General features: G+C 45.8%; 1 protein-coding gene across 9 annotated transcripts in view; it reads right to left on the reverse strand.

Annotated features, from left to right (window-relative positions):
* Nucleotides 1-24,602, reverse strand: part of DCUN1D4 (defective in cullin neddylation 1 domain containing 4) — an 86,525-nt gene extending 61,923 nt beyond the window's left edge. Inside the window, exons 1-2 of one of the 9 annotated variants that reach the window (XM_040483905.1) lie at nt 24,528-24,602; nt 24,270-24,330 (exon numbers count right to left, since the gene is read on the reverse strand). In XM_040483905.1, coding sequence (XP_040339839.1) covers nt 24,270-24,330; nt 24,528-24,533 — 67 coding nt within the window. In that variant the 5' untranslated portion in view covers nt 24,534-24,602. Of the gene's footprint in view, nt 1-4,740; nt 4,876-12,547; nt 12,952-13,539; nt 13,559-14,080; nt 14,145-14,231; nt 14,252-14,548; nt 14,698-24,269; nt 24,331-24,527 lie in introns of those variants that run through there. The other 8 variants (XM_040483922.1, XM_040483912.1, XM_040483969.1 and 5 more) reach the window with 8 other exon arrangements.
* Between the last annotated feature and the right edge of the window lie 488 nt (nt 24,603-25,090).

A 25,090-nucleotide genomic window follows, 5' to 3' on the forward strand; every position in this document is an offset into this window, starting at 1 on the left:
CACTAAATTTGTACCACCCTTTCCCATGCCAAAAAAAAAAAAAAAAAGAAAGAAAGAAAGAAAGAAAGAAAGAAAGAAAGAAAGAAAGAAAGAAAGAAAAGGAAGAGAGAAGAAAAGAAATTTCAATTGTCCCACAACCGCCCTCCATCCTACTTAATGAACTGGAGACAGGCAATACAAATCCCATAGTTGCTCCTAAGTCTCGGTTTCCACGTGCCAGTCACATTTTGTGCATCTCACAACACTTAACGAGTCTAGTATTTAAAAGTGGATTTCCCATAAAACTCGGTCCCTCAATGCAGGCCAGCTGCTTCGGCTGGTGCTCCACTGAAGAGCCAGTGATCTGCTCCCATGCTGGAGGAAAGAACTGGCCGTCCTGGGTGGATCTGAGAAAACCCCTCGAGGGGCACCTTCTCAAAGTGTTCCCAAGTGCTATCTTTAATACAGGTGACTTTGACCTTACACATGGACTCAGTTTCTCAGAACTAACCTCTTTATAAAATGTCACTGTACTAGGAGGAAAAACCACTCTGACTGCATTCAGGAGATGCGAGAGGAGTTCATCGTTTCATGTCCGTTTGTCCAATTCTCCTTTTACTGGCTCAGGCGGATCACACAGCTAACTGTGGCCAAGCCGGGAATGATTCACATCTTCTGATTCCCCATCCAAAGTCCGTTCCTCCATTCTAGCTTATTTGTAATCAGAGCAAAAATTGACCTATCTTCATGCTCCATAAAAGGAAAAAGCAATACCATTTCCCACCCAAAGTTGTTAATAATCAGGTACACAAATTAGAGTAACATTTTCTTAAAAGTTACTAAAACTGGCTGAATCCAAAACAACCAACTTTTTAAGAGAAAAGATGTGCAAAGAAGCTACCACTAATACACCTGTGTTATTTTGATTTCAAGTACACTTCTTCTAGAGCACTAACGATGAATGAAAGTATTTTATTATTAGCTAAACTCTAGTTGGGCAGTGAGCAATGCTCTCAGGTCTAGAGGTTTTCAGTGCAGCACTATGCACAGACATGTACTTAATAAATGCGTCCTGATGACCATGAATGAACTAAACCAGTAAAGGCTCTTGAGGAGGGGAGGAGCAGAATAAACATGTTATTGACCAAAAAAAGTGAAACAAGATCGGACAAAATTAAAGGTTATCAAATCAGCATGGGTCCCTGATGTTTCTGGGGCAGAACAACAATATGGTCGAGCAGAGTGGGCTAAGGCCTAACTCAGTTTCAATATGTAATGCTACGGGTTCTCCAAGCTACAGGTTACATGGCCCATTCTCCTGAAATGCTGATTTTACTCAGTGATAAGGAAAATGAAAAAAATTCTGTTGTCAAAATCAAGGGTAGTTGAAATTTATTCTTTAGGTTTGCCTTGCCTCCTTCCTTCTAGAAACAGAAGCCCTTTGTCCAGTGAGTTTCAGAGAGACGGAGAATGAGAATGCCAATGATGTCAAGAGGAGACCCCTGCCAACCTGCAAAGAACACGGAACAACCTCTGATTTCAAGCAACACAATTTTGGATTTGTTATTGCAGCATAAAAGAAAAAAAAAATCCAAGTCTTCAACAAGTCCTTACAAGGCCCTACATGATCTGACCTAAGTCATCTCATTCCATTATCCTTGCTCACTCCATTCCAGCCACTCTCTTCCTTAAAGACTCACGTGAATTCCTACCTCAGGGCCTTTGCATTTAATATGCCTCTGCGTCAATGACCTCTGGTGTCCGCAAAGCCTGCCAGCTGACTTCACTGAAATATCTATTCAAATGTCACCTCATCAGAGAGGTCTCTCCTCTCCTGACTCTATCAAAAGCAGCACCTGCACCCCCCAGCTTTAGATTTACTGTATTACTCTAAGTTTGTGTGCTAGGTTTGTGGGTCAGTTTCATACTACATGCCCTTCGTTGCTAGTGGGAATTTCTTTATGAAACAGAAAATAGCAGCGCCTGCCTCACAGGGCTACTGCGAGGATTAAATGAGTTGATGCTGGGATGGGCTTGGAACAGTACCTGGCACACGGTAAGCACTGAGCGCTGGCTGGGACGTCACACAATGAGCAGGAATGGCTGGCTATCCGCCCAGCGCCCTCTCCCCCACAGCCCGAACCAAACCCAGCTCGCTAATTAAGCTTCTTAATGCTAATCCAGTGGCTGCACATAAGAATCACCTGGGAAGCTTGAAAAGCAGCCAGGGCCCCAATCCAGATCAATTAGATAAAAGTGGGAGCAGGGTCGTGTATGTTTCAGTAACCCAGGTGATTCTAACATGTAGCCAGGGAGGGGAGTTCCAGCCCCAGGCTGCCAGCACAGCGCAGAACGAGATCAGCACAGAACAGACCAGAACCCAACTCATTCACGGGGACCCCGTCAGCATGGGAAAAAGAAAAGCTCCAGATGTAGGGGAAAGATTGTACGGCTGCAAAGATTATAAGGTGAAAATGAAAAGAAACAAAGTAGCAGTAGGAAGACCTTAACATCATTCCCCTCATCAATAAACACTTGCTACTTAAAGGCACAAGAGCCAAAAGGTGAGCCACGCAAAGAGGACGCTGATAAGGGGTGGGAAGCAGGTCACCGTAGGTGACTCAGCATTTTCACTGAGCACAAGATCCAAAATTAAAGCTGTCCAAGCATACTGCTGCTGGCTTTTTCCTTCTAACTCTCACAGGACCCGTAAAAGAGGCTGCGAGAAGCCATCCGCCCTGGAGAGGCGGTGCGCCACCTAGCCCCGTCTTCCACTCCACGACCTGTGCCTGCTGGTGCCATCTCAAAGGAGTCGGCCACTTCAGGACACCCTGTCTGGCTGCGTTCCAAGTGTGACGAGGTACAAGGGGCCCTAGATTCATTCCCTTTGCCCCACCCCATCCGCCGAAGAACACAGACCCACTCCGTGGTTCAGAGTAAAACTCATCCTTTAATCTCACTGATGTCACAAGAGCCCTGACGCTCTGGCATCAGAAAGGCCCGGGTTAGAGTCTCAGCTCTGTGACACCCTAGCTGAGTGACCCCTTGTGACCCAATCTCACTGTGCCTCAGTGTCCTCATCTGTACAGAAGAACGGGCCCCCCTTCACAAGGCCATTGTAAGGAGCAAATGAGATGGTGTGTGCCAAGCACTTAGCACAGTGCTGGCCCACGCTATGCACCCATTACGGTTCATTGTTTTAACCCCTGCTATTATTAGAACACAGAATAGACTAAGACACGCTGAACCTGGAAGATCAAAAAGTAAAGACAGGGCAGAAGGGATGACAAGGTGACGGGCCTTTAAAAGTGTTGCGCCAATGGCCAGTAGCCCGGACTTGACCATGCCACTATCCTTCCCAGCCTCCCGTTTAATTAAGAACAAGTAATCTGGGCGCCTGGGTGGCGCAGTCGGTTAGGCGTCCGACTTCAGCCAGGTCACGATCTCGCGGTCCGTGAGTTCCAGCCCCGCGTCGGGCTCTGGGCTGATGGCTCAGAGCCTGGAGCCTGTTTCCCATTCTGTGTCTCCCTCTCTCTCTGCCCCTCCCCCGTTCATGCTCTGTCTCTCTCTGTCCCAAAAATAAATAAACGTTGAAAAAAAATTAAAAAAAAAAGAACAAGTAATCTGTGGTCTAACTGCTGGGAACGGCATCTGCAGAAAGGGATACTAAAGGGGGAAAAGAGTCTAACTCAATCTCAACTACAGAAAGAAAGAAAACAATTTCAAAGATGTTACACAAAAACACATAAGTAGCTCTACTGAAAGGTAAGTTTTAGGTTTTCTCGCTTTTCTGCAATGTTGTTAGGTATGTCCTAGATTTAAAAATAATATAAAGAGTATGTTTTAGGGGTGCCTGGGTGGCTCAGTCGGTTAAGTGCCTGACTTCGGCTCAGGTCATGATCTCATGGCTCGTGAGTTCAAGCCCTGTACCGGGCTCTGTGCTGACAGCTCAGAGCCTGGAGCCTACTTTGGATTCTGTGTCTCTCACTCTCTCTCGCTCTGCACCTCCCCTGCTGGCGTTCTTGTCTCTGTCTCTCAAAAATAAACAAACATTAAAAAAAATACATATTTTTAAAAAGCATGTTTTAGAAGTAGTTAATACATGTTTATTTAAAATAGACACCCGGGTGGCTGGAGCACCTGGGTGGCTCAGTCAGTTAAGCATCTGACTCTTGATTTTGACTCAGGTCACGATGCCACAGTTCGTGAGACTGAGCCCCACGTCGGGCTCTGTGCTGACTGTGCAGAGCCTGCTTCGGATTCTCTCTCTGCCTCTCCCGTGCTATCAAAAATAAATAAATAAAAACTTAAAAAATGTAAAAAAAAAAAAAAAAAGTAAAATAAGATCTAAGGAGAAGAAATAAACACGACTATTCCGTGAGTTAAGGTATGCAATACTTTGCCACAGTCAGTCCCCCAGTTAGAATCAGTTTTTAAATGCCAACTGTCACTGAGAGAAGATGGCAGCAAGGAGGAGAGAGGAGTGGCAAAGAAGGAATTCATCCTCCATGCTGATGCTGCTGAGGCCCACTCCAAGAACAAAAGAGCCAGAAGCAAAATGGAGACGATGAGGTCCGCTGGCTCTGCCGTCACCATCCACAGGCCAGAGACAAAATCAGGGGTTCCAGGATACCTGCAGGGCTGCCGTAAGGACTAAACCAAAGGCACAAACAGAACGTTGAGTATTATTTCATCGGCAGTGGTGGGGCATCTAGCCCTGCGGTCAGAATGCCTGAGTTAGAATCTCAATTCGCCACTTACTTACAAGCTGTGTGACGTTACGAAGACGACTAAACCTTTCTCCGCCTCAGCTTTCTCATTTGTGAAATGGGAATAATGGTACACAGCCTGCTTCTGAGGGCCGTGGTGAGGGCTGAATGCGTCAAGACGGGCAAAGCAGCTGGAACAGTCCAAGGATAATCACCAAACCTGTCTCAGCCCCTCTCCATTCCCCCTTGTTCCTCCTCTCTCCCTGGGCCCCACCTTGTCTGACTTGTGCTTCCCTCCTCTCCTCTCCTTCCTACTCATACTCTCTCCCTGGTCCCTTTTCACAGCCCTCTGCCCGTGTGGCTCCCGCCCACCCCTCCACCTTGTCCCCTTCACTCTAGCCTGCCAAACACCCATTCTACTGCCCCAGTTCTCAGTACTGTCACCCCTGCTTGTCCCCACTGCTGGGAAAGCACCCTCCTACCTAATCCTCCCCCCAGGCGCACATAGATCTTTTCCTCCACACAGGAAAACTTCAAAAGCAAAACCCAAAGTATAAATACTAACCTTTCCGTGAAGTCTAATTTTAATGACTTCCCATTTGCTCCCAAAGCACTCTGGGCATCCAACTAACTTAGCTGCCATCGTGTCCTACTCAAACCGTCCATTACTTCTCTGCCTCCACCCCTAAACCCGCTGGAAGAAGCTTCTTAGGCACAGGGACCCCCTCATTCTCACAGTCACGTGTGTTACAGCAATGCCTGGCAACAAACAAGAAAGCCTCCAATGTTTGGTGAATGGCTAACTGAAGGAATGCCTCACTTGGTTCTTTTCTTTCTGATAACCTCTCTTCCTCTCAAGGGTCTCCTTTCATAGCCTAATGAGGAAGGCGTCATTACACAGCAGTCATTAGCGACAAAAACAGAAAAGAGCCACACACGTCTCTAAACTGCGTGTTTTATCTCATTTAATCCTTGGGATCGCTCAGACCTTGCCTCCTACTTCTTTCTCTCTGCCCGACCCCCAACTCCACTCGAAGCACAGCAGCCTCTTTGAGATTCCTTCCTTGGTTCTGGGCCTGCTCCCACTCAGAGCCTCGCATTCATCTCCCCTGCTGCCAGGAATGCTCCTCACTCCCATCAGGTCTTAACCTAAAACCTGACCCTGCTATTTAAAACCACAACGTGCTCCATTCCTTTCCCCTCCCTGCTCACACACCTGTGCTCCCCCACCCTCCACCACTTTATTTTTTTTCTTTACACAACTTATCACCATCTGACACACTGCATGATTTACCTGCTCATTATCTCCCTCCCCCACACTAGACTGAGAACTTCATGAAAGATGAAGAACCGGGCCTGGTACATGGTAGATGCTCAATAAACACTGCTAACTGACTGCACAACTCCATATTCTGCAGCAGGGAAGTTTTATACGTGAGGGCTCTGAAGCTCACTGAGTAGCTGACCAACTTACCCATGGTCACGCAGCTAATATGTAGCAGAGCAAGGATCTGAATCCAGGCAATCTGACTCTAGGGCCCACACTTAACTATTATGCTTTCCTGTCTCTCAACCTGAGCCAGATAACAATCCAAGACATCAACACATCCAGGGAGCAAACCCTGGATGTGACCCTCTTTGGGCCACAGAGAACAGCCATCCACTGGAAAACTTCAAGAGAACAAGTCATTTCACTCTAGACAGTTCCACGTGGTAAAGCATTACCAGATTTATAATTTATACAGTACTGATAGTTTTTCTTTGGATTTAATAGTTCAGTAAAAAAAGGGAGAGAGATTAATACTGTACTGTATAAATACTTTTTATACTGTAACATCCCCATGAACAGCAAAGTGACAAATCATCAACTAACATGGAAGCGGCCTAAGATAACATAGATCAAAAGCCAAAAATTGTGGTGCAATGTGGAGGAGAGAAGTACAGACTGCAAGGGGGCACAAGGGAACTTTTGGGGGTAATGAAAATGTTCTGTATCTTAATTTTAGTACTGGTTATACCAGTATAGATATTTATCAAAAATCATCAAGCTATATACACTTAAAATAGGCACAATTTTATAGTATGTATATTATACGCAATAAATGACTAAAATGCAATAAAGACATTCAGATAGGAGTTTTAGGTAAATATTCTACCCAAAAAAACCACAAATATTATTTCCATAGCTAATACTCCCAAATCAGATCCAAAAAGACACACTAGAAGTTATACATTAGTTCCTGAGCATCAGACTTTGTTTGTCTTCAGGGCAAAGAGGCAATTAGGAAAAGACAAGCAGTGAAAAGCTCTGTATACTGAGATCCAGCAGGGTGGCTGATGTGTGGCCCAGAGTCCTGACTGACCACTGGCAAGACAGCACCCACAACCGAGGTCATACATGCCTATGTGTCCTTTCTGTCTTTTGAGTAACCTGGGACCAGGAACCTAGGACTCTGAACAGAGTCCAGTCAGGGTGGAAAGGCACATCACTGCTCTTCTCCACAAGGGCCTCTGCCACGAACGGTCCGGTGACAGGTCTGGATGTTGATCTTCAGAATTCTTAGTTTCTCGAGCACCAGAAACCAGCTAGCTAACATAACAGGATAACGACTGCTCTTTTAAAGGGCCACCGTATAATTCACAGCATGTCTAGGAAATCCAGAAAACCAAGTTACACAACCAAAACAATGCTTACGGGCACACGGCAGAGCACGCAGACACAGCCAGAACTGGCTGGCCCCTGGGACCAGGGCAGCTGCCCCCCCTGCCCCTCCCCGCCCAACGGCCCCCGGGCCCGGCCCCCCCCCCCCCCCCCAAGGCTTCTTTCCGTCCCTTGCCTCCAGCTTCAGATTCCATTCATTCACATTCAAGTTCTGTGGTGGGTGTGTGTGAGCAGGTCTGCCTACAAAGGTAGGAGTTTCCCAACCAGAGAAAGAGCCAGGGCCCGGAAGATTGACAATGCCCATCACAGACACAAACGGATGGCACACCATCTCTGGGAATACTAGCAATATGGGCCAGCAAGTAGCAAAAGGTTTTCAAAAAAAAAAAAAAAAATACAAGAAAAAAACCCCTCAAAGATGGAACTAAAAGGAATCATACCCAGAGGTAATGCTATTTGGGGAGGGTGGGGGTCTTTTTCATATCATTTAGTGTTTTAGTATATTAGTTGCAAAAACTACAAGCCTACATTCCTAAACTGAAAATAACTCATTAAGAGTGTTTTCTAAATAAAAGAAAAATAATTCAAATCTGGAGTAGTAAATTCTTTGTTTGCTAGAATAATGGACACAAGAGGGGAAAAACAAAACACTTAGGTCTGAAACAGTAATGCAATGATTGCCAAAATACATGATTCTATTTAAAATGCGTTTGGATATCTTTTTCTACTTAAAGCATATTTTTTAAATGTATATTCTGCTTAAAAGAATAATTCTCAAGAGATACTTCTCCTAACCTGAATCTCAGAATAAGAAAAAAGAACAAGTTCTGAAAAGCTATTAATACGAATGCAAGATGACCAACTATAAAAAGATATCAGCACTAATGTCACAGTCTCAGAAAATTCACCTTCAACTAACAAAGTTTATCATCTAAATGAAGAAAGCTTCCAGCAATCTCAATGCATAGTTAACATTACGAAATAAACCCTAAGGACCAGAATCTGGTCACAAAACAAAGAGAGGTAATGCCAGTCTTCTCAAGCCCTGCCTTAGCCTTCTCCACACAGACTTACACACCAGATCTGAAACGGAAACATGCGCTTTCACACATAGACTCCTGGTCCCTTAGCACATCACCAGCATTTTACTTTCCCCTTGAGAACTTCTCCGTGCCTCAGGCATTCCTCAAAACTGATATCTGCATGTATTTAAAAAGAAATATTATCGGGGCCCCTGGGTGGCTCAGCTGGCTAAGCGACCAACTCTTGGTTTCGGCTCAGGTCCTGATCTAATGGGTGGTGGGATCAAGCCCCAGGTGGGGCTGTAGCTGGGCGTGGAGCCTGCTTAGGATTCTCCCTCTCCCTGTGCCCCTCCCCTGCTCATGCTTGCATTCTCTAATATATTTATATTTATATAATTGAAATTGGTTTGCTTATGGCTGACTTTGTTAAAAAAGAGAATGAATAAGTGAAAGTTTGTATTCCCTGAAGACAATCTGAAGATAATGAAAGACTCAGAAGCATACTAAATAGGAAGGAGAATTAAAATTTTCTAGATAATTCACTATTTATTTTTTTTAATTTTTTTTTTCTTCAACGTTTTATTTATTTTTGGGACAGAGAGAGACAGAGCATGAACGGGGGAGGGGCAGAGAGAGAGGGAGACACAGAATTGGAAACAGGCTCCAGGCTCTGAGCCATCAGCCCAGAGCCTGACGCGGGGCTCGAACTCACGGACCGCGAGATCGTGACCTGGCTGAAGTCGGATGCTTAACCGACTGCGCCACCCAGGCGCCCCGATAATTCACTATTTAAGAGTTGACCATTTAAGTGCAATTCAATACATACTTGAGGACCTAAACAAAGCATCATCTTTGATGACAAAGTGGATACTAAGTCAGATAGTCCCAGATCTTAAGGGGTAATAATCTAATTGGGGAAGGGACAAATAAGTAAACAAGCAGCTACTGTTATAGAAGTTAAAACTGAGAACAGAAGTAAACAGTACTTTGGAGATTCAACACAGAGAGAGAGGATGAGTCTGCTAGAGAGGGAACAGGAACCCGGTAAGGAAAAGCTCCCCAGAAGTAGCACTGATGGCAGTGGACAAGGAAGCAGCAGTTCAGGGAGAAGAAAGTGAGCTTCAACTACAGAAGCTGGTTCAAACCCACGTTCTGAGGAGTCTGTATTTCATGCAGCAAACGGGAACCCTCGTTTTGTCTAGGGGAATCCTAAGGACAAAGATGATTGGACTAGCGATGAGGAAGGCAAAGGGAGAGGAGGCTGAGGCTAGCAAAAGGATTACTGCCCATTCACTACAACGTAAGGAAAGACGGATCAGCCCCAGGGTGATGGCAATAGGTCTGAGAGTTCAGCAGACATGGGGAAGGATGAAAAATATCTAAGCTGCCAGCTTGGGTCAGTAAATGAATTGCAGTTCATGAACCAGAGGAATAAAACTAATTAGTCTTGTTTTCCTCTTTGTTTTGACTGCTAGGATGCTCAGAGCCAAAATATGGCCTGTTTCTAACATACAGCAAGATTTCATATGCAGCCTGTAAATCTACAGTTTATTTTCCTTCTCTTGACAGGCTTTTATTTATACTTAGCAAGTCACCTTTGTTTTAAAATGAAGCAGAAAATAAACTGACAGATAAAAAAAAAAAAAAAGACTGAGACCAAGCCAGAAACAGCTGGACAAAGTAGCTGGCTCAGGGATATAACCTGTAGGCTGCCGACCCAGAGCATTTTCCTCACTGTTCTTACACCTAGCACAGGCCACATCTCACAAAAGCAGCTGAAAAATGCCAGACTTTCACTTTCTCAACCTTCCTTACAAGTAGCAGTGCCATAGGATCAGTTCTATTCAGTGAAACTGAAAGGGGGTGGGGGGGGGGGGTTGGGAGTCTCCAAGGTGACCTTCTAGAAGACTCCTCTCTGCTAAGGGAGTTGTAAGAAAATATATTCCTTTCTTCCCTGTCTTACACAGGCATGATGTCTGAGGCCCCAGCAACCACACTGCCAACAAGAGGCAACGAGCCCGAGGCTTTCCAGAAGTCAAAATATTAAGAAGAGAGGAAGAAAGCGATGCAAAGAACCTAGAGTCTTCAAAGGTATCCTTCAGACACTGCACCAGAATCATCTATTCTCTACATTTCTTGCTACTGGGCAATAATAAGTTCTATTATTTATGCCATTTTCAGTTGCGTATTGTTACTTGCCAATAATGGATACAACAGAGGTCAAATCATGAGGTCGGTTTCTGACAGGTTGATTTTTTATTCTGCTGATTTAACAAGATCCTTATTCTTGAGATGACAAAATACCAAACAAGTATTATTAGCCAGGAAGAAAGCAATAAACTATAAGAGCTGCTGGGAGCAGCTAAAGATAAAAACAGAAAGGGATATAATGATAAATAACATCTGGAAAAATGTGATCAAGTACAGGCAGGGGCACTTCTTGGAGGAACAGAGGAAGGAAAGAGTAAATGTAGAGAAGTTCTCTATGATGAAGAAAATGAGGGAGACTTTGCTGGCAGTGCTATAGACAAGATAACCTAAAAACCTTCCCAATATAAAACTGTGAAAAAATACTGGGCCAAGGGTAAGAAACATCTGTTTAAATGCATAGATAAGTTCACATGAAAATAAAGGATCTCCATTGGGGCGCGTGGGTGGCTCAGTCGGTTAAGCATCCCACTTTGGCTCAGGTCATGATCTCGAAATTCACTTGTTCCAGCCCCACATTGGACTCTGTGCTGATGGCTGAGAGCCTGGAACCTGCTTCGATTCCCTGTCTCCCTCTCTCTCTGCCCCTCCCCCTCTCATACTCTGTGTCTCTTTCTGTCAAAAATAAATAAAACATTTTAAAAAATTAAAAGAAAAGAAAGGACCTCCCCAAAGGCCAAAAATTAAAGAGTAACCTAAAATCCACAGCATAAAATATAAGCTGATCAGGTTTAGAAACCTAGGGTTTGAGGGGCTGGAGAAGAGGGGGACTGTGTGTGTGTAAAGGGCAACTGCCCTTTGGGATATAATAGAGATAAAAAGGGAAAAATTACTAAGCTAATACTTCTTTTAAAACACCACCTTGAAGGGGCGCCTGGGTGGCGCAGTCGGTTAAGCGTCCGACTTCAGCCAGGTCACGATCTCGCGGTCCGTGAGTTCGAGCCCCGCATCAGGCTCTGGGCTGATGGCTCAGAGCCTGGAGCCTGTTTCCGATTCTGTGTCTCCCTCTCTCTCTGCCCCTCGCCTGTTCATGCTCTGTCTCTCTCTGTCCCAAAAATAAATAAACGTTGAAAAAAAAAATTAAAAAAAAAAATAAAACACCACCTTGAAGACAATTATAACTCTTGTTTTCATCTTCATACACTTTACCCTTTATATGAGAACAAATTCCAATATTAAGTGCATATTTTAAAAAACATGTCCACATTACATAGTAACACATCACAAAAGGCTTCCTGAATATTTCGTCACAAGATTAAGCAAAACGTAAGATAAACAGAAATCTTTTCCTGAAAAAAATTACACATTGCCCAATTTTTCAGCCATCATTTAACCATTAATCACTTAATCAAGTATGCAAGTTCAGTATATTTGTAACCATACTAAAAGGTTTCCAAATTTTAGGACTTTTTGGTAAAATTTTATCATTAGGATCATTATAATATTCTTCTAGTGACTATGCTACCAATAGTTTCACAATACCTTATATATCACATAAAATCAGTCTGTCATCTCTGAGCTAATCTTATGGCCCTCTACATTACAGATTCTGTGATGTACAGGTTCAGTATTTAAATGGTAATGGGAATCCGCAAAAGATGTGGCATTGAGGGCACCTAAAGGCTGAGAGGGTGGTCTCTAATATTAAAGAGGCAAAGAGAAAGAATGACAGTAGCAGTTAAAAGCAAACCAAAAAAAAAAAAAAAAACACAAAAAAACAATATGAAAACTTAAGGCCCTCCACCAAGTTTACCTTCTTCTAGCTTCCTTTGCTCCCCTATTCCCTTGAAAACTGAAAACATCACATATTCCCTTTGTTCGTCTTCATGCTGGCTTTATGAATGGGCACATTTCCACCCTAAATTCCATTAAGCCTCCTCCATCACTCAAGACCATCTTTTTTCAAAAAGTCCTATCTCTGGGCAGTCCAAACAGCCCCAGAAATACAACCACATAATCTATACTACCTTCACAAGGGTTACGCTGGTCTCCACTGCATTCCGAGATTTATGTAAAATTAAGCCTTTTAAACTAGTGTTTACATACACTGGATGCCACAATAAACACAGCGTCCTAAACTCTGCTTTAAGATCGTGCTGAATTTTGAATGTTTTTCCAAACCTATGGGCTAGATGATAAAAGACTAAGCATTACCCTACAAATTACAAATAAGGACACCAAATGCCGGAGGAAGTAATCAACTAGTGAATCAAGAACCCAAGTGCAAAAGGACTGTGTTTGGCTTGGTTTTCCCCCTCCCGCTGACACAGAGAGGTCTAGTGAATCGCTCCAGCCCCAGGGGACAAGAGAAGATTCCCAAGAGCGCGCTCGGGTCCGCCGGGGAATAAGCACGAGTTAGCAGAGCCGGGAAGCTCCGAAAGGCGCGAAGCATTCTGGGACTCGTTTCCACAGTTACCCACGTGCACCCAACCCAACCGCGGCCCCGCGCGGCGCGGACTACAAGTCCCAGAATTCCGCGCGACCGCCTTTCCCCTTCACACCCGGCCACTAGAGCCAGACCCTAAAGGAAACCCCTAACGCGTCCTCCCCGCAAGCTAGGCAGAGGTCGCGCTCCGCAGAGCCTGTGGTCCAGCCCCCCCGTGCAGGGAAGCGGGTCTCTAGGTACCAGCGTCCACACCTGATGACCAGAAATTAGGCAACTGCGTCACAGACTGCCAAACCCACGGACTGCCTGGGACCCCAACACCTCCCCTGCGCAAAACCCCCCACCTGGTCTCCAGGGCCCGACCCCTCCCGCTCCCGCCGCGGAAAACCCGCAGCCCGCGCCCGTGCCCCGCCTCCCAGTCCCGCAGCCGGAGCCCGCGCCAGCGCTGACCTCGCTTCCCGCCGCTCTGGGGGAACCGCGGCCAGCGCCAACCTCAGGGCACCTCCCCGCCCCCTCCACCTCAGCCCCGCCCCCTCCTCTCCCGGCACCCCGAAGCTCAGGGCTCCCCCTTACATGGACCCTATCTTGATCCGGGGGAGGGAACACCTCCCTGAAAACTGAGTTTGCCACCTTTCCCCTGAGCCCCGCGCGGACCGAATGTGGACTTGACAGTCCTCCCCCTGCCCCCGGCCCCTCCCAACCCCCCTTTCCTCCCAACTAGCTTTACACCCCCACCGCACCTCCCCTACCCCTGCCCCCATCCTGTCACCTCAAACCCTCCCCTCCTTCCTCGCCTCTAACTCCCAATTACCCTCTCTTCCCAACACCTGCTCAATCCTATTACCCCAACGTCTGCCCCCCTCTTAACCACTCCCAATTACCCTACCACCCTCCCTATGCCTCTCCAGCCCGCCGGACTCCCCAACTATCCCATCACACCCCAATCCTTCCCACCACCTCGCTCTCCCGTTACATCAGCCCTCATCTCCGCGCCCGCCCTCCAGCCCCGCTCGGCCGCTGCCCCCATTCCCCCACCGCATTGTTTCCCCCCCCCCACCCCCGCCATCCAGCCTTCTTCCCATTGTCCCCGCCCCCGCGCTCCCCTAGCACTCACCCGCCTTTCTCACGGAGCCGCCCGCACCACTCAGCCCCTAGGAAATCCTCACCCCTGCGCCCCGCTCGCTCGCTCCCTCCCTCTCTCCCCGCGCCGGTGCCACCCCCGGCCCTGCCCGCTAGCGCCCGCCGCCGCCTCCACCTCCATTCACCCCAGGCACTCCGGTCCCAGCCCTTCATCGCACGTCCCGCCCCCCCTGCCCCCAACACTGAAAAGGAGCCAGTCCCCACCCCCCTCACCTCCGCCCTCCCCCCTCAGGCCGGCCCCCTCCCCCCCCCCACGCCCGCCCCCGCCCCGCGCCGCCCGCAGCGTCACCGCCCGCCCCGGCCCCGGGAGGGGAAGGGGTGGCTCCCGGGCAGGGACTCCCGGCGCGTTTCGGGACAGGAGGCGCGGGGCGGGGACTGCGGGAGCGGAGTGGAGAGTGCTAGCAACCGCCCGGCCCCAGCCAGCTCGCTCTCTGTTACTCACTGACAGCGGCGGCATCCGAGTGCATTTTCGGGCAGCTCACACCCCACTCGCCGCCCAGGCTCCCGCGCTCGCCTCGCGGTCCCCCCACCGGCTCGCCGCACCTCGGCTCGGAGCTGAGGACCAGCCGCCAGCACTCCCGGCCTGCCCACCTCGCCTCCAACCATTGGCTGAACCTCGGTCGAAGGACCGCCCCTCCGCGTCTCTCATTTGACAAAAGGAGTAAGGAGGGCGCCGGTCTGGGGCTGGCAAAGAGGCCCCGCCCCTTGAGGTCCAATGCGATTGGTCCCGGCGGCTCGGCCCCGTAACGCCCCTGGCGGAGGCCACGCTCTGGAGCAGCAGGTTGGGTCCGGCTGCTGTCACTCATCCCCGGGGGTCCGAAAGCGCGTGTAGGGGCGAGGCTGGCGAATTGGTCCACCTTGACCCTGAAGCCCCGCCCCGTCACGGGCGGGATTGGTGGAGCTGCAGACCAACCGAGAAAGAAGGGTCGGCTTCTGAAACAAAGCACGCGTGGTGTTGCGTGAAGAGCGGTAAAGGGAAAGCACAGTTGGGGGCATCTTGTGTCCCGCTACAAGGAGTAGGGGAGTTAGCCCCAAACTTGCGTCACCCACTTGTCTCGCACGCCTCGGAGCGGTCCTCAACAGAAGCCCAGTCCGCTCCGAACTTGGACTGGGACTTCTCTTGTTAGCTGTTTCCTACTGCTGGAAACTGAATAAAGAATCATCGCGTTCTCGTTTCCAGCAAACCCTCTAAGGAACAAACTCCTACTTCTTGTACAACAATTACAACAATCCATCCTCTTCCCGGTTTTGAATTGCACTTCTTTTCCAGAATCAACACACTTCTCCCTTGGTCACAAATGGGCTGTTCTAAAGGCTTCGAATGCTAACAGGCATTGTCCGTCGTCCTACACACATCTGAATCCGGCCCCCCCCCCCCCCCCCAGCACGCAGGAAATCAGGGCCACGCTCTCAGCTTCAGGCTCAGTCTGGCATGTTGGCAAGTCCAGAGGATAGGTTCTGAGTCCTCGAAGGACAACTGGCTGAATTGAGAGACTGTCATTCATTGACGCTGAGAGGGCCTCATTTGGCTGTTAGTTGGCAGAGGAAGGTGTTAATTTAAGTGAATTCCTAGGATCACTGAGTTTCCTAAGACAAGAACTGACACCATTCTTAAGAGTTCCAACCATTTTTTTCAATGCTTTTCAACCAAGTCGTCACACTTAACCATATGTAGCAGAATAATATTTTGAGATACTTAGGAAGGATAGCCCTCTCCTATCCCAATCACAGGCACATCCACCGCTTACCTGTAACCCAAGGCTCTGCCCCAGCCTACAGCCAGGGCATTACACACACACACACACACCCGCCGCCTCCAAGAATATTACAAACAACTGGTAACAAAACATTAGCCGTTTAAGTTTTAGATTTCTATAGCCACGGCTTTTGAGTTTCAGAGTTCTGAAATTTAGGTTTCAAATCAGTGGATAAATGTTACACCAAAAACAAGATATTTTGAAAGAACAGGATCAAACCAGTTCATCTGTCCACACCACTCCTGTTGTAGTATACTCTATCCCTATAAATCCCTAATGTCTCCCAAGTAAATTACAGCCTTATAATTTTGTACCTATCATTAACACATTTATGAATCACTTCACCCTAATTGTAGAATCTCAGAATTGACCTGAATTTATCCACTTCAGTTTTCTTCTCAAGAATCTCCTCCATATTGGTGACTTTTAACCTAACAGGTCTGTCAGCTGGGCCTCACAGAGATGGGTAAGTACCTCCGGACTCTGAAATAGGCCATTCCTTGTTGGGCAGATCTAATTCTAAGAAAAGTCCCTTCTTACTCTGAACTAAGAGCTGTGCTTGCAATCCTTATCACATTTATGTGTTCAACCGACTCTGTATCTAGAAAATAGTAAATTATATATAGTTTACACAAATTCATAATATTTTGTATATATATTTGTATGTTTTTTAGTGATCATGGTAATTTAAGGGCTGAGACACAGTTATTTTGCAAAGAAAGGAGGTTGCTTCTTGACACCACCAAATTAAAATAAACCCACAACTAATTTGTTCTAGGGAGCCATTTACTGTATTGATTTTTTTTTGCACCAAACTTTATAATGTATATAATGGCTAAGCTACATGAGGGATCTGCCCACTGCTTTGCCCCTAGCACCCAGCACTTCACTGGCTCAGGGTGTCCACAAAAATATATAGGATGTTCAGCCTTTGTTACTTCTCAGCATCACTTTCAGTCAGGCCTGTATGGTTATTTTCAAATGAAAAACAGGCTTAGTAATTAGTACACATCTTTCTGGTAGGTCAGCTACAGCCTGAAGATTGAGGGGCTAAGTTCATTCTTAGTTTGCTAAGACTTACTGCCCCACATGTTGAATGAATAGTAAAACAGGTATAACTAAATGATTACACAATATTCTGTAAATATCATCCCGTCATTTTAATAATCCACAAGACTAGAAACCTTTGAGGGCAGGAAACTTGTTATATATATATCTTATGTCCCCAGCATCTAGTACAGTGCTTTCAAATAGTAGGCACCAGTTAGTCGTTCCTTAAAGTGAACGGAATGTTGACTGTAATGTGAAATTTTAGATCTAGGAGAAGCCTTGAGAAAACCCAACTTCCTCATTTTAAGAATATGAGACTTGAGGTCCCAAGAAGTTAAATGTCTAATCTAAATCACTCAGCTAGTTAATAGCAAAGCAGTAACTAAACTCAGGTTTCTCACCTCCTAGACCAGGTCTTTCCCCCCCTTACCACACTGTCCCATACCATACCTTCAAACTCCAAGGATGGGTAAACTACTCTTCCTTCCTATTTGAACGTTATTATAAAAACCTGATACAAGTTCTATACTTCATAGCTGGAATACTGCCTTCTTTTTTATGAAACACAATAAGAATTTTTTTCAATATGTAATATAACATGTAACGTTTTTCTCTCTGGTGCCATTTCCAAATTACTTGATCCTTATGGGGATGCTTACAAAGATAATAATGTTACACTTCTGTGCATTTATATTCAAATCCTTGGAGGAAAAATTAATAAGTATCTTGGGAGTGTGATGGTAGAGTAAAACTTTTCTCCAAATTCTACACATCCCACAATAGCAGGCTTTTCTGCATGTGTCGGGGATGGGGATACAGAGTGGAGAATGGCATAGTCCTACGACTGAAATAAAGTTGGGCCTGCTTAGATAAGTAGATAAATGTGCCCCTGGTAAAATTTGAAGAGAATGGAAAAGAACACATGTCCAGGAGGAATCAATTCAGCCTCAGATTGCAATGCGAGAGTGTGTAGAACTCCACTCTTATCAAAAGTCAGGCTACCTGGGTTTACATGGAAACGAAAACAAAACAAAGTAATATATCTGTAGAGGTCAGGATAATTCATTTCTCCAGACTCATAACCAACTGACAGTTTGCTAATCCAAATGATGACAACTTTTTTTTTAGTTGCTTCCCATGTGATTGTGCTTTGCTTGTTAAAGTATTCCACCTAACCTTGCAACACTCCAGTAGAGTACTAATATTATCCCTAATTTGCAGATATGGAGGCTTAGACAGCTTCGGTAACTTGCCATCTAGCTAATAAGGAATAGTGTCCCTAAGTGGTGAAACTCCCTGCGTTATAATGTTCCCCCTCTTTTTAATCAGGTTAATATATGCCCTGCATACCTAAGAGACTTATGTATAAGGATACAATGATATGGATATGAATGTGCTTTTAAAAGATAGTGAAACCTGGCCTTATTCTCAAGTTGAATATCTAGACTCAGGTTTTCTTTGTAGATATATATTATGAAAAATAGGAGTCAGAAAGATTAGTTCCAGGTTACTCTATCCTTCTTACCTGTTTTATCCTTTGGCCTGATTTCAATAGCAACTATCAACTTCATGGTATTTTTTTAATGAGATTATTTATCTAGAGTATCTAATGAGGCTCTGCTGAATGTAATAAATTCACTACTCTGATATACCAGTGGGAAGGGACAGCCTCTTCGGCCTACTGGAGTTAACCTTTTAACCATTGAGGCCTGTGTTATTGGGAAACAGTTTCGGCTCTTAAGCTTTTAATTTCATAGGAATGTCACTGTAACTTATGCTTCTTTTCACTTATATACATTGAACAGTTTTGCAATAGCCACTTGCAGATGCTACTAGGGTAATAAAAGTGTAGGTTTCATTTTTCAATACCTGTATATAGTCATGTCCCAATTATTAGGCTAATGGAAAAGGCTTAGAAGTAGACATTTTCCTCCATTGTCACCAACAGGGACAGTCTCTCCTCAAAACTGATGATGATTGGGGCGGCTGAGTGGTTCAGTTGGTTAAGCGTCCGACTTCGGCTCAGGTCATGATCTCACGGTTCGTGAGTTTGAGCCCGTGTCGGGCTCCGTGCTGACAGCTCAGAGCCTGGAGCCTGGAGCCTGCCTCAGATTCTGTGCCTCCCTCTCTCTCTGCCCCTCCCCCACTCACACTCTGCCTCTCTCTGTCTCTCAAAAATGAATAAACGTGGGGAAAAATTAAAAAAAAAAACTGGTGATGATTGACAAGCTGAAAAGATGGCGTCATTTGCCATATATCTTGTTTAACACACTTTTTCTTTCATCAGCTTCCTTTTCCCCTGCCCCTATTATGCTAGAGGTTAGAACACTGACAGTGAAACACAAGCAAGTGACCTCTATAATCATCACAGGTTACTTCGTAGAATTGATAACCTGTCATGTGGGTTTATAATGCACATTAACGGGACTTCCATATTTTTCATCAGCCTCTATTGGGTCAGTAATGTAACTCCCAAAGTGAAAAAAAGAGACCTTAAGAGATGGAACTTTTTAGAACCAACTCTGCACTGGGCATTTTTGGACATGGAGAACTTTTGACATTTTTTTCTGAAGCAAGACATAGGCTTAACCCAGATGGCCTGGATTAAAAACCCATCGGCTCTGCCACTTGAGAAGACAAATTATTTTGGGGCGCCTGGGTGGCTCAGTCAGTTAAGTGTCCGACTTCAGCTCAGGTCATGAGCTCATGGTTTGTGGGTTCGAGCCCCGTGCTGACAGCTCAGAGCCTGGAGCCTGCTTCGGAATCCGTGTTTCCCTCTCTACCGCTCCCTGCCTCGTGCTCTCTCTCTGTCAGAAATAAATAAGCATTTAAAAAAAATTTTTTTTAAAGAAGACAAATTATTTCACTTCTCTCTGTGTCTTAGTTTCCTCATCTGCAAAAAAGTGAAAATAACATGAACTACCTCATAGTTATGTTGTGAGAAGCAAGCATATGAATAAGTACAGTGAAAGCATATGAAAGTACCTGGCTCAATACCTGTTAGTTGCGGTACTCATCATACTCTTGAATAAACCCTTCCCCTTCACATCCACTTTGTCATCCCAGATCCTTCTTTTCCTCTAAGCTGGTCTCTAACTCCACAGTCACTATGTTTCATTAAGTTGGCTTCCTTTCTCCTTTCTAGAGTTTACAGTGAACACTGAGTTGGGATACAAAAGCCTTCTTCACCAAGACATGCCACCAATGTGAAATTAACCTAGTTTGAAACTGACATGGGAGACTTTACACAATAAAGAAGAAAATGGGGACCCCGTATCAATGCTGCGTCATTCAAACTCTTTGAAAACTAGCTTAATGAAAATTGATTGATACTGAAAGTTCAGATGTACGTAGGAAATTTCTAAACAATTAAACAAATTGTAGCAAATTACAGGGGATTCTACATAAATAGAAGCATATATTGTGTTCCCATAGTGAATAATTTCTCTTCCTTGTCCTTTGAAGTAATATTACCCTTCTCTGAGTGCCACAGTTACTGGCATAAAAGACTTTGAATCTGCTATACCAGAGGCAAAATGTCTTTAAATATTACCCTTGAGCCAGCCTGGAATAAGATGCAGACCCTACCACTTTAACCCTTGAACAGGAATTAAACTTGTCTGGGCCTCAGTTCCTCCGTCTATAAAAATGGGAGTAATATCTTCCGGAGATAAATATGATAAAATATGTGCAAACATTTATAAAAGTAGGAAAGGGAAGCAGAAATAAATGCATGAGCACCAATTATGTGATGCATCCACATTTTTCTTTGTGAACCTCATGCAGTCTTGTGAGGTACAGTTGGTTGGCTAATTTTTATGCTTGGGGCTATTTCAAGCAAAAATGAGTCTGTGTTTTTAAGTTATCTAGAAAATCCTGGTTTCCTTCTTTATGGAGCTGCCATTTTAGGGATCTCTCAGAAAAGCTAAGAATTTTCCAATTCTGATGAGATTTGACATCAGTATTTCAATTTCATTTTTTTTTTTTTTGCCTCTCCTGGATATAGAGAAAAAATTTCATTTATTTTTAAAACTATTTCCAACTTCCACGATTTCTTGACACATGACTACATGACTATTAGGGTAGCATTAATAAGCTTTTTTTTTTTTTTTTTTTTTTTTTGCTAATCTTTTTCTCCAGCCCAACTATACAATGCTTCAACTGGCACTTTTTTTTTTTTTTAATTTTACCCAGGGCCTTTTATTTTACAGAAATCACACCTGCCTAGGGACTTAACAGAGTATTTGAACAAAAATGTATTCATTACCACATGTTCTTTTCTGAATTGGGTATTTTCACCTTATTCGCACAGAGCTAATCAAGTCCTAATGATGTTGCCTTAAATTAGATCTCAGAAGGTATAATTTTCCAGTGGAATCTAAACAATGCATGATGTTTATAGTGACTTTCATGAATATAGCATTGCTTTAGTTACTCCAGCTAGCAGGGTTTGGGCAGAAAGAATAACCATTTTACTTGTACAATGGCTTCTGTGCTGTCAGGCTCTTCGTTTCTCCTCGCCTTTTCTAGCCTGCTTCCATGAATACAATGTCTTTTTAACATCCCTCTCAGGGCAGTACAGGAGGCCCCATCCATCTCCAGACGTCGGTGGCTGCCGAGCATCTCATTATGGCAAAGTGGAGCATTCTGGGAGAGTGGATGGAGCCGGCAGGCAGCAGTAGGAAGTGGGGGAGGGAAGAGGAAGACAGGAGCTGAGGAAAATATATGCTCACTTCCTTGGTGATAACATGTTATGGAAGTAAGAACTTCCTGTTCTAGAAAGGAAGAGGATGTAGGGTGTCAAAACACCTGTGACTAAGCAGATTCCAGCTCCTATAACCCGGTTACATCTTCCTCAGCTACTGCAAGTCTCCTGACACTCATACCCGAACCCCCCAAGAAGAACCCCCCAACAACAGAAGCCATGTTGTGGGAAGAAAGCAATGAATCCAAGTATTTAAGAAAAATATCGGTGGTTCCAAAATAGAAAAATAATCTGGAGGCCTGCATACACACACACACACACACACACACACACACACACACACACACACACACAGAGGCACACATACACACACGTACAAATCGCTAATTTACCCAATTGAAAAATATTTTCTTCCAACTAACCTGAATGCTTATTACACTTCACTTTGTTACACTGCCTTCGTCCAAATAGGTTAAAGCAAATGCCCCGAACATTTTGGGAGTCACAGACCCCTTTAGGAAGCATTGAAAATGATGACTCTGTCAAAGGCCTGAAACCCACCTATGCCCACCCCATCACCCCCCTAAATTAAGAATTCCTAGATTAGACATTCATTTGAGTTTATATTTCCTTTTTAAAACCCAGGCACTTTAGGGATTAGTCAGTGGCTATGAGTAATTTGTTGATGAGAGAGGAGTTCCATACTACCCTCCCGAGTCTGGCTGACCTCTGGGCCTGCACTCAAGTAGGGGGACCTGAACAGTTTCAGGCTGTGGAGTCGTGGGAGAGAAGGGAAGGCTTGGCTCGGGACAGGGGGCAGAGGAGGTGCCCAAGATTTCTGTTTCTAAATTTTGCTCCCCTCCAGTTCCAAACGGGGTTGCAGTCAAAACTGCTTTTTCTGCAGCCACCCACACTCGGACTCGGGGTCCTCCCCAGTGCACAGGGGACCTTTTGCCTTCCCTCTCGTCTAATTGTTTCACCCTCTCATCCATTCCCTGACCCCAGGCCCTGATCAGCCCCACTGCGCCCCGGGCCTCCCAGCTGCCCTGCCCCACCCCCACAGTCTGGTCAATTTACTGGGGAAGTCTGACCTTGAACCCCTGCCACTGCTCCGTTTCATTCTGCATCCCTCCACCTCCCAATCACGTATTCTGGCTTCAAAGCTCTAACACCACCACCATAGTCTGTTCTAAACCTCCATTCAAATTTATAACTATAGCTTTGGGACACATTTCAGATTCGCAGATGATAGACCGGCGGATATAAATACTGTATTGGCAAACACTTAAGCACCACTCACTTGGCACCAGGCACTGTTCTAGTGTTCCTGTCAACCCATGTAATCCTCTCGACAATCCCAAGAAGTACAAACTTTCGTTAGACTCATTTTACAGGTGAGGCGACTAAGGCACAGATAGGTGAAGGAACTTCCCCAAAGTCATACAGCTAGTAAATGGCTGAACTGGGAGAAATTAAACCTGAGCAGACTGGCTCCAGATCCGTATTTTCAATCACTTTGCTATATTGCTTCTTTGCATAGCATTGTACAGATGGCTGTGTGCCCACCCTCTCCACCCCTCCCCCAACACACAGCCCAAAGTCCTCTGTTGCGGAGGCTGTACCTATTTTTCCAGCAACAGTAGGCAGTCACACCTAGCATAGCTCTAGGGGGCTGGGGCAAATGTCCTGTGTTCTCACTGCCCATCATCAGTGGCAACATGAAACATGGTTTTCCCAGTTCCAGGGTATGGAAATTTATTCTCTTCCTTGTTTTTGTTTTTTTTTTAATTTTTTCTAATATTTACTTATTTTTGAGAGCGATAGAGAGAGCGAGCCTGGGAAGGGCAGAGAGAGAAACGGGGACGCAGAATCCAAATCAGGCTCCAGGCTCTGAGCTGTCAGCACAGAGCCTGATGCGGGGCTCGAACTCATGGGCTGTGAGATCACGACCTGAGCCGAAGTCAGACGCTTAACTGACTGAGGCACCCAGGTGTCCTTATTCTCTTCCTTGTTAGACCTATTTGGGGACCTGGTAACAGGACTACATGTTGGGGTCTGTAAGAGTAGGGCCAAAAGTAGCAGAATATCGTTACGGGCAATTCGACTTTAAAGGGTTGCCAGTGCGCGTGGGTCAAAACTGTGCCTCTTGCCCCTGCCTCCCTCTTGACCTTGCTGAGCCTTCTCTCCCTTTTCCGGCTCCCCTTCCAGCAGTCCAGGGCCCCGTTGTGGTGCCTGGTGGCCGGCCCTCCAGGACAGAGGGCGCCCATTTTCAGGATGAGGTCCGCCCTTAGTGAGTAAGGAGAAACCTCTTTGTTCCCTGATAGGAGCAGGATTGAAGAAGCCAGACTTGAGTTTAAACAACATCCTGGAGGGCAGACACAGAGGAGTTGCCTGGAGAAGTGGAAGGAGAATAGGCTGGTCCTGAGAGGTTATTGCACTCTGCAGTCGCAGGAAGGGGGTTAGGGCCCATTCCTCCCGCTGGTTTTTGCATCAGGCAATGGAGACACTTCTCTCTTCCCTGTCTCTGAGTCACTCTGCCACTATTGGAGCCCAAGACACAAGGGCACCGTGTAGACCCCAGGGCGACCAGCCTGCTTCACACACCCTAGAGGCGCTTGTATTGGGGACCTATTTTGATGATTAAAACTTACCTGTCCAATGTCTCATTCCCTCAGCTTCTTGTGCATGACTGGCTTGCTGTTCTCGGATAAGCTAGTTCAGGGGAAACATAGATGTGTTAAGATAGTACCCCTTGCAAAGATATTTACATTTGAAAAAAAAAAAAAGACTCCCGACAAACACCAATAACATACTTCCCACAGCCAGCCTCCCACCCCAGGTCTGCCCACGTCTGTCTCTCCTTTACAGCTCCTCCCACTCCCAGCCTTTCCCACTCAGCACAGGCTCACCTCCATTAAGCCTTCCTTGACTGAGGCTGCCCACAGTCATGTCTTTTTCCACTTAGTACCTTCAGCACTAGAATGGAACTTGGCAGGAGTGAACGGAACCAGAACAAAAGGGAACAGAACGTTGGGCGGGACAATCTCAGAGATGAGCTGGGCACAGTCCCTCATCTCACAGGTGAGGAAGCACAGACGCAGAAGTGACTGGTCAGACACTGCCCAAGGCAGGCCAATGGCTGGGTGGGGACACTTGGATGCTTTCCTGCCTGGCCTGCCCCTCTTTTGCTTCTTTTGGGGAACTACTCACCCCACCATTCATCAAACAGAGTTATGATAGCCAATCAGCATGCCTCCCACTCCCAGTGAGCACATGATCTCTTGCTAGCTCATTCATTTATTTATGAAATGACCAATATCAATGGCCTTCCATGTGCCGGACACTGCTGGGCTCTAGAAATTACACGTTGAGCAAAAACAGACCCAATTGCTGCCCTCGTGGAGCTTATGAGATTTCAAAGGAGGCATACCTTAAATAATCATGCAAGCAATGTAAAAAAAATTTTTTTTAG

The sequence above is a fragment of the Herpailurus yagouaroundi genome, unplaced genomic scaffold (genome assembly GCF_014898765.1).
Source record: "Herpailurus yagouaroundi ecotype Mexico unplaced genomic scaffold, PumYag 28, whole genome shotgun sequence".
In the NCBI taxonomy this organism is placed as follows: Eukaryota; Metazoa; Chordata; class Mammalia; order Carnivora; family Felidae; genus Herpailurus; species Herpailurus yagouaroundi.